Genomic DNA, 10,000 nt, shown 5'->3' on the forward strand with positions numbered 1-10,000 from the left:
CTCTAGGGCAGCTTGTGTTTGTGGAAGTTTCTCGGACTGAGCCTGCTTCTTTTTGAAACGCCACCATCACAGATGTTTGACAGTAGTAATAGTCGTGTTCGGCACATACAGCTTGCAAATCAACTTCTCGATTACGGCCATAGTTTCTGCTGATGGTGGTTCACTTGCTTTGAGATTAGCAAGAGCAATGATGATGATGCCTTGGCTTGCCTCTTGGAATGGTTTCCACCATGTGGCTTTTCCTTTCCCAACTACCAGTGTTGTCAGCACCGCTCAATGCGTGAAGTGCTGGTAGAACTGCAATCTTACGAGTACTGAGGGAATGCACAATTGGCTGTAACCTGATTACTCGATGCCTTTGACCTGTTCCAGTGATGAAATTTGTCTCATTACAGAGATGAGTATATCTTCTCAGAGACAGAATAAACACATCGGTGTCTGGTGAATGGATCTTAATTTCTGTGGCTCCATGAGCAGCGGCATCAACGGCGTGCAGTAAAATATTTGGATCAGCATCTTCTTGGGTGCTTCGAAGATGTACCACATTCTTGTGTGTTGCCTCACAAGCAGTTCCCCAGGCTACAAAGAGAGGCTTCCCAATGATTTCTGCATGACCTAGAGCCTTTCTTGTAAGGTATTCAGTGAGTTCCATTTTAGTTTTGTCATGACAAAAGTTTCTTCATCAGAACATTACCAATGTGGGTTGAGTCTGTTATCCTGTAGTACACCAGATCCTGATCATTGTACCTTCGTACTCTTGTGGCTGATTTCAGGGAGAGTTCAACATCATATCTGTCGAAAACTACATGGATTTTATCACTTTCACTGCGTTTTTGTAAGAGCTGCTTCATGTAATGTTGTGCTAGTTGAGAACAGGTAGTTGTGCACGTGGGTTTGTCAAGTTTGTCAGCCATGCCGTCGACTATCGAGACCTTCCCTTGCATGGATGGAGCTACTTTGCACTCTGTGGTAGAATTTTCCGGGTTAACATGTTTGTCAATAGCATTCATTAATGCACTCTTCGTAGAGCAATGCAGCATTGAGCCATCCGACGCAAAAAGAGATCGTGGCACTAGAGAAAACTCATACACTCCAACTGTCTCGGCTATTTTGATCTCGGGACGCGACTTGCATACCATCATCATGCGAGGAAAGAGACATCTATCTTCTTGTAGTTCCACCACTTTGTTGTCAACAGTCACCTTGGTCTTCTTTCCTGTGGTTTTCCATGTGAGCGGCTTCTGTTTTTTTCATTGGTGACCATATATTTTCTTTGCCAGTCTGGATCCGTTCCTTTACAAATACTGTGAAGAGCTTGAACCGTATAGCATTTTGGTTACACAGATCATCTTTGACTTTCTCCGGCAGTACTATCCTCGTCACCAGGTTAAACAAGTCAGCACCATCCTGAATGAAGGGATTGGTGAAGGCTTGGGGATGTTTTTCTCCTCTAGGGATACCACAGCAGCTGTAAGGTTATGGTGCTTTCCACAAATCTCATGTGTTACACCTGCCATGTCTTTGGCTTGATTTGCTAATCTTTCCAGTTCTGGTGCAGTGAGAAAAAACTTGGTGCACTTGGGTCAAGTGTTATGCTGAACAAAGAGTGATAAAGTAAAAAAAAACAGTGGTGCATTTATATAGCGCCTTTATCACAAATGTCTCAAAGGCACTTTACAATAATCAATTTACCCCCAGCGGACTGGAAACATATACAAGCCTCCAGTTACTTTCATAGACTGGTGTTCTAAGTGTTTTAAGGCATTGTCAGAACCAATCGCGCAGAACTGTACGCAAGGATTTTTATTCACTACCCAGTTCCCATCCTTGAATTCTGCATAGATCTCAGGGTCTGTGTTTGACAGTGCTTTCATCTTGGCTAGGTTAGAGAGGAATCGTTCGTGCATAGTTCAGATGGTCATGCGCAAAGAAATACTTGGTAAACATCTTGAGAGTTTCGAGGTGAAGTTCCCAGTTAGCTGTACGGACTGCTCTGATAAACATTAGCATTTCCAACACCATGCCCATGTTCTGTCAGAAAACCATAAACATGGGGCTGCTTTCGTGGCTTTCGTCAAACTCTCTCATCTTCTTCATTATTTCCATGGATTCTACAGCATTCACTATTCGCTGGTGGGCCCCTTCCACTTGAACCCCCCAGAACTGGAGCATGCATCACAAAGATCTTTTGCAAGTGCTTTTAATTGGCTCCAGGATGACTCTGGTATGTGCTGAAGAAAAGCTTCCTGGTATGGAATGAAAAAGGCTTGTAACGAGACCAAGTGTGCGGCTTCACCTCTCTTCACATGGTTTCCTTATAGGAATTGCTAGACAGTATTGGGACCATATAGATCTGATTCTATCCATGCCATGTCGATGCCACTGTTCTCAATGAATGCACCAATGGTTCTCAGCTGTGCCATTAAAATATGCAGCTCCCCTGGGCAAAGAATGATGTGTTTAAGATCATCACGAGCCATTTGAAGTTTCTTGGCTGGAAGATAGAGGCCCATGTCAAGTGATACGATGGTCTTTCTGTTGGCTCCCACCAACTTTACAGTAATTCCCTGAGCTTGCTTAAGTACTGTGAGCAGCGTGCTCCACTCATGTGCAGGGGCTGCAATCAAGGGAGTTGCACCCACTTTTGTAACAGGCAGAGCATCATTGACAAGTGAGTTGTAACCAAACCATACAGGAACAGCGTTCTAGAGAACCACACATTCTTGTACCAATTTATATATTGGCATTAGGAAATTATCAGCTATCATTCTAGGAAATATTTACATTATCAATTATGATAAGAAATACGGAATATTATAAAGAAACGTTTCCATGGTTACTCGCCACGTGACCACTCATACCACAAAGAGAACATGAAGAAGTGTCTAAAACATTAATAAAAATCATCATAGTGAGTTTGGTGTGATTTCATTCACATGGTTGAAATATAAAAAGAATTAACTTATGTAGCCTCGTTCCCATGGTGACAAATTTAAGCTATTTTTAGAACCCCTTATAATTGACCTCGGTGCAAGTTACAAAAGTGCCACCAAATATTTTTGTGACATTATTTAGGGTCCAATTAAGATGTCTAGGCTAGTGGCTTGTTTTTCTTCACAAAATTCCCACGGGACTTTTTTTAATGACATGTGCTCCCGGACTATCAGTTTGGAGCAGGCACTGGCATTGCAGAGGTCGTGGTTTTGAATGCCATTGAAGCTACCTGGACTTTGCAGGTGTATATTAGAGACAATAATAATTATTGCTTAAATTGTCCAGAAAAGTGCATGCAAGGATCGCTTCTCCATTTCATCAATAACCTTCACTTCAAATACACAATATGTCTTTCGCTTAAAAACGTGTTCACCCTTTTGGAGAGTGCTTACAAATTTTGTAAATGACTGCATCACCAGAAAGAAGTTACTGTTTGCATCTGCAGGCCTGCGTTTACTCATGTAAACATGTGTATCTTTATTGTTATTCATGGCAGTTTGTTTTTTTTTTTCTCATGAAGAGTAGACAGTGTTTTCCATCTGAAACAGATCTTAGTTTTGTATCCTGCTAACAGTGTATTACCAATTGTACCTTTTGCTTTTTCATTTACTGAAAATTTACATACATTTTTAACAGTTGAAACTACAAGGTAAATGTACATTCATTAGCACTTCCATGAACTTCATTAATGCGAACGATCTATCAATAATGCTATTTGTATAGGTATTAACATTCAATAGCATGAAGGATGAACAATTGCACCTTTGGACAAATTATCACAGATAACAAAATAATATACATGTACTTTCAATCGTCCACAGTGGTTAATCATTAACACCATAGAAAATCAGTTGCATAGTATGACAATCCCCTGAATGACATACAATAAAATACAATAAAATAATGCAATTTGCATAGAGACGCACAATCAATTGCGCCTTCAGAGAATCATTTAATCGAAATGGTCAATCATTATTGTGAACTGACAAATGTTGTTATTTTTCAAATAAACAATAGGAAGAAAAAGAATATGAATTAGTGTCATATGGGATTGCGTAGTTACTTGTATTTTAAAATACTGAACAAAAATACAAGAGTATGCACATTATCATTTAAATTTGTTATTTTTTGCACAATCTTTTGCTGAAGCAGATCGATATAAAATGAAGAGCATTTAAGTTGTACTTGTTCATACAGCGTACTCTGTTTGTTACATGTACGTCAGTACTGTACTGTAAAATGTGTCAGCATTAACCCAATGCCCCTGAAAGTGAGAGTTGATAGATTTTACTCTATCTAACACCAGACGAATTTACTTGTCAAATGGGGGCGTCCTAGGGCATTTGAGGTGTTCATGGAAGTGCTAATGAATGTATATTTGTCCTATACATGTAGTTTGAACTGTTGGTGTAAATGAATGTATATTTTGCGCAAATGAACAGCAAATGTTGTATTAAAGAAACATTATTATTGTTACATCCACTCATAGCTTGTTAGAATATTATGAAAGCAACAACTATTTCATTTAAGCTAATTGATGCAATTTTGTAATTCTCAAGAAAACAAAAAACATCACTGTCTGGTTTGAGAGGCATATTAAAACCCATGACCTCATTGGTTGTTGCGTTACAACCTGTCAAGTCCATTTGTGATCAAGCTACAAATCTATGTACAGTACATGTACAGTTGTATTGTGCTCTTTTTATGAGACAAATCTTACACTCAGGTTGTTTTGTCAGTACTGAGTCAAATTTATCTTATTACTTAGAAGTTACAGAACCAAGTCATTCCATTGTGACATTTGCGGTCTTTGTATGAATGTACTTTTCAAAGACAACCACAAGTGCAGGCCATCTTCTGCCCATGATGAATGTTTAGAGGTTTGTTCTGATATTAATTGTAGTGACAATAATTTTTATTACATATGACCTTTTATGTGCCTTTTTGTCATTTGCCATCAGTAAAGGAACGCTTTTTGAAGAGAATTGTTTTGTCTGGGAGCTGATCTTATATGTTTAATGTAATAGAAACTTAATTGACAGATTGATTTTTTCTGACTGTAGCAGCTTTTGATATACTGGCACTCTACTTATTTATTTCACCATGAAGCACTCGCTCTGACAGCACAAAATCTGTACCAGAACAGTTCTGATACAAAAGGAAGTGAATTAATTTATATAGAATTACAGATTTAAAGAATACGAGACATTTGTTGGTAGCAGAAGCTGCTTAGCAGCTACCAACAAACATTTGGAAATTACCTCAAACTGTTAAAATGGCAGAACCTTATTACAACACACTGAATCTCAAGTTAAAACAAGACATTTTTCGGCCATTCTTCGATCATCATCAGTTGTGAAGTGAGTGAGATACAGTTGTCATTTGGATTTAGATGTATGATAGTAATGATGTGTGAATTACATTATGACTGACAACAAATAGAACCACAAGACATTAACCCTTTCAGCCCCGTGGGGTTCCCCATTGACGAGTAAAATCGTCTGGCGTTAGACAGAGTAAAATCTATAAGTGGCACTATTGGGAGTTAAAGGGTTAAGCCACACCATAGTTAATCTAGCAACGATGGCCACACACAGTTCTTGAAGGCAAAGGACAAACACTAATTAATAAAATAGAGAAAAAAAAAAAGGTTAAGTGAATAAATAATCAGGGGCGGATCTAGGATAAATAATGACTGGTTTCCAAAAAAGCAAAAGAGCTTTTAGGTGTGACCGGGAGCATACTCCGTCGGGGATTTTTTCGGATTTTAACTCTCCAATGTCCCCTTTCCCGTGTTTCTGAGACATTCACTAGGCAGCAATCATGTGATCGCGTGACTGCAGTTGAGTAGTCACTCACTGCGTTACTGATTATGTAACATACCATTGGACGTGTTATTTTCCACTCAGAAAGTCATTTGTTACTGTCTACATGGTATGTTACATAATCAGTAACGCAGTGAGTGACTACTCAACTGCAGTCACGCGATCACATGATTGCTTCCTAGTGAATGTCTCAGAAACACGGAAAGGGGACATTGTTCAGGCCATTTTCGAGATTTCAACTTGGAAATTTACGTTTATTAAAAAATACATGTATATTTCTTTTGAAAAATTGGACCGATTGCCGTAAAACGGTGGAAAGCAGTGTGGATCCGCTTCTGATAATTAGTAAAGATGTATAGCTTAAGATGTATGTATAATGTATGCTTAATGTCTCACGCTTCTATTTGTCTATTCTATTTCTATTTTTTTAAAATTAGTCACTTGTCTGCTTTTATCAACACACATCACCTCATGTAACAACTGATTCAGAGACTGGTTTAAAACAAAATACAGCGACAAGAGAAAATATAACTAAGAGGTGTTGGAATGAACAAAGACAGCTGCAGGGTACACATGAATCACCATAACACTGATTCCTAAACCTGCAATACTCGTCAAAAATCTTGAAACCTTTTGTGTCTGTTTCCCCTTCCCCAATGTTGATTTGGGTATCACAGTGGTCTCAGTGCTTCAAAACACCCGTGGCTCAACATTGGGGAGGGAGAAGGCACATTTCGGGGGGGGGGGGGGGGGGAACAGTGTGATGTAGATATCTCAGGATTTTTCCAGAAAATTCGAGAGAAACGGTGTCTGTTGTAATGTTCATATAAACCGGAAGTTATTGATACCGGATGTTCGCTAGGAACTATGGGATATATCGAACAGAACGATCATGGCGCCCCCCTCTGCTGTAACATGTCTTCTTGCATCTGTTTATTAAATCGTTGTTATCATTTGCATCCTGTTTTGAAATCCATTCAAAACATCACAAATGGCGACGAGGATGGGATGCAAGTAATCGAAAACGGAAATCTTTACGTTTAAAGTGTTAAATCAACCGGAAAACCGATCAGCCTTGTTTTCAATGCCTCTGCAATGGCAGTTAACCTACCGACCTTTCCTGAGTTTGATCTTCAACGAAAAGATACAGTACCCGTTCGCTTTGAGAAGTATGTCAAGCATTTGAATGGACAACATGTTTACAGCGATGAACATTACCCGAGCGTCTCAAAAGAAAGCCATGTTGTTGCATTACGTGGGAGAAGAAACCTGTGATGTGTTTGAGACCCTTACCGTTCCAGAACCGCCGGAAGGAAGTGACGAATACAAGACTGCCGTAAAGGCTCTTGCTGACCATTTAGAGCCTCAAAAGTGTGTGGATTATCACGTCTATGTCTTTCGTCAGGAAACGCAAAAGTCTGGTGAGAACATTATCGACTTTTACACACGTCTCCAGCTGTTAGCACGCAAGTGTCAATTCGCCGATCCCGAACTGGAAATGAAGCGGCATATTATTCAAGGAACCTCATCACTTCGCCTGAGACGTAAAGCAATCGAACAGAGCCTCAATCTTGAGAACTTGTTGAAAGTAGGTGGCGCCATGGAAACCGCCGACGAACAGACCAGTGAGATGGAGAAAAAGCAATCCAATGCACTGGGCTATGGTAGAAATAAAGCAACCGACGTTCAGCAGAAAGAGAATTCTCGTGGTCTACCAAAGTCTGGATTGCGTAACAATAGGTGTGGTTTATGTGGTGGAAATTACCCACATCAAGGAACTTAATTGCCCTGCTCAAGGTAAAAAGTGTTTGAACTGTGGCAAAATGAACCATTTCTCCAAAGTTTGTCGTGGCAAACCCAATAATCGGTCCAAATCTTTGCACCCAAAGAAAACGTCAAGAGGTAAATGCCATGTCTGGTCTGCAGATCTTGAAGAGTAGTGAAATGTCATCTCTAGTCAGTGTTGGTAGTGACAACAGTGAAGAGTATACTTTTAACATTGGTGCACAGGCACACGAAGCTGGCAAGCCTATCTTTCAGGTCACCATCATGAACACACCAATCCGCATTATGGCAGATTCAGGAGCAACCGTGAATATCTTAAGCAAGGGAGACTTTGATGGCCTTAAATCAAAGCCACAACTGGCTGAAACAAGTGCCAAAGTGTATCCATACGTGTCTGATAAGCTACTTCCCCTGTGTGGAAAGTTCCGAGCTACTGTTACCAGTGGTAGCTGTTCATCCGTGGAAACATTCTATGTCACAAAGGGTTCATCAAGCTCCATACATGTACTTAGCTGGACAACCTCACAGGCATTAAATCTTATTAAAGCTGTTAGACGTATGGTCGAACCTTCTGTTAGCCTGCCACCTGATGCCACAGATTTTCTCAAGGAATTTCCTAATCTAACCAGTGGAATGGGCAAGTGCAAGGGTGAACCAGCACGCATACATGTAAATGAATCTGTGAAACCCGTGGCTCAGCCACATCGCCGAGTCCCTTTCCATGTAAGAAAACAGGTGGAGGAAAAACTCAAACAACTCGAAAATGATGACATCATTGAACGCGTAGAAGGCCCCACCCCTTTTGTATCCCCAATTGTTGTTGTGCCCAAGCCGAATAAACCGAACGAGATTAGAATTTGTGTGGACATGCGTTCATTAAACAAAGCTATCATCAGGGAGCGACACATCATAGACACCATCGATGACGTAGTGTCGGACTTGAACGGTTGTAAAGTGTTTAGTAAGATCGACTTAAATCAAGGGTACCACCAGATCCCATTGCATCACGACTCGAAAGCACTGAGCACGATTTCTACACACGTTGGACTGTTCCAATACAAACGTCTCAATTTTGGTCCCTCGTGCACAGCAGAAATCTTCCAAAAGAAGGTGGGTGATGCAATCCGTGGCATACCCTGCGTCAAGAACATCAGTGATGACATCTATGTTGGGGGCACAGACCAAGACACTCATGGCTTACATCTGAGACAAGTGTTCCATCAACTCCAGGAGAGTGGTCTGGCAATAAACTTACCTAAGTGTCAGTTTCGAGTTCCCACTATGCTCTTCTTTGGCCATGTGTTCTCTGAAAAGGGCATGTCACCTGACCCTAAAAAGGTTGAAGCTCTTCAAAATGTTGTGCCACCAACCAATGCATCTGAAGTACGAAGCCTCCTTAGCTCAACTGCATTCTGCTCTAGGTTCATCAAAAATTTGCACTAATCACCAGGCCTCTTCGACAGCTGACCTGTAATGGAGTGAAGTGGCAGTGGACTGAGGAAGAACAGTCATCATTCGAACGCCTAAAAGCCGCACTATCTACCAAGACTACCCTTGGATACTTTGATTCAAAGAAACCTACTTCCATCTTTGTCGATGGTTGTCCCATTGGTTTAGGCGCTGTCCTGACCCAGAAAGATGTTTCGACTTATGAAGTGACACCTTTGCATTATGCCAGTTCTCCACTGACACCAACTCAAGCTAGATATCCACAGATTGATCGTGAAGCTTTGTCAGTTTACTGGGCTGTAAAGCGCTTTCACCTGTTCATCTATGGAGGGGAATTTAAGGTAATCACAGAACATCAACCTCTGGTTTCCTTGTTTAACAACCCAACCTCTAAACCGTCCGCCAGGATAGAACGTTGGCTCATGGAGCTACAGCAGTACCGATTCACAGTAGAATATCGCCCTGGTGCCTCAAACCCAGCAGATTATGCTTCGAGACACCCAGTAGGAGACTTGGAAGCTCACAATTATGAAATCGAGTCTGAAGACCACATCTCTTTTATTACAAGAAATGCAGTACCAAAAGCTGTAACGTTGTCTGAGGTAGAATCTGCAACCGCAACGGATCCAGTGCTACAAGCGGTTAAATCTGCAATGAAATCTGGTTGCTGGCATAAGACGCCACCTGGTGTATCATTATCTGAGCTATCCCGCCATGAGCAAGTCAAGGAGCAGTTAACCTGCACTGACACTGTCCTGTTAAAATCGGATCGTTTAGTAGTTCCTGCTGCACTACAAGAACTAATTGTTGACATCGCCCATGAAGGTCACTTGGGCATAGTTAAAACTAAGGCCCTCCTGCGAGAAAAGGTGTGGTTCCCATGCATGGACAAGATGGTTGAAACAAACGTCAAGGCCTGTTTACCGTGCCAAGTTGTAACCCCAGTG

General features: G+C 41.0%; 1 protein-coding gene across 3 annotated transcripts in view; it reads left to right on the plus strand.

Moving 5' to 3' along the window:
* LOC137988842 (uncharacterized) overlaps positions 1 to 10,000 on the plus strand; it is a 23,284-nt gene that overhangs the window by 5,907 nt on the left and 7,377 nt on the right. For 2 of the 3 annotated variants that reach the window (XR_011120834.1, XM_068834806.1), the window contains exon 3: positions 4,763 to 4,874. Coding sequence is in view for 2 of the 3 variants with exons in the window: in XM_068834806.1 (XP_068690907.1) it covers positions 4,763 to 4,874 (112 nt within the window). In the remaining variant the exon portion in view is untranslated. The remainder of the gene's footprint in view (positions 1 to 4,762; positions 4,875 to 10,000) is intronic. The other variant, XM_068834807.1, reaches the window with a different exon arrangement.

The sequence above is a fragment of the Montipora foliosa genome, unplaced genomic scaffold (assembly GCF_036669935.1).
Source record: "Montipora foliosa isolate CH-2021 unplaced genomic scaffold, ASM3666993v2 scaffold_431, whole genome shotgun sequence".
Classification (NCBI taxonomy): domain Eukaryota; kingdom Metazoa; phylum Cnidaria; class Anthozoa; order Scleractinia; family Acroporidae; genus Montipora; species Montipora foliosa.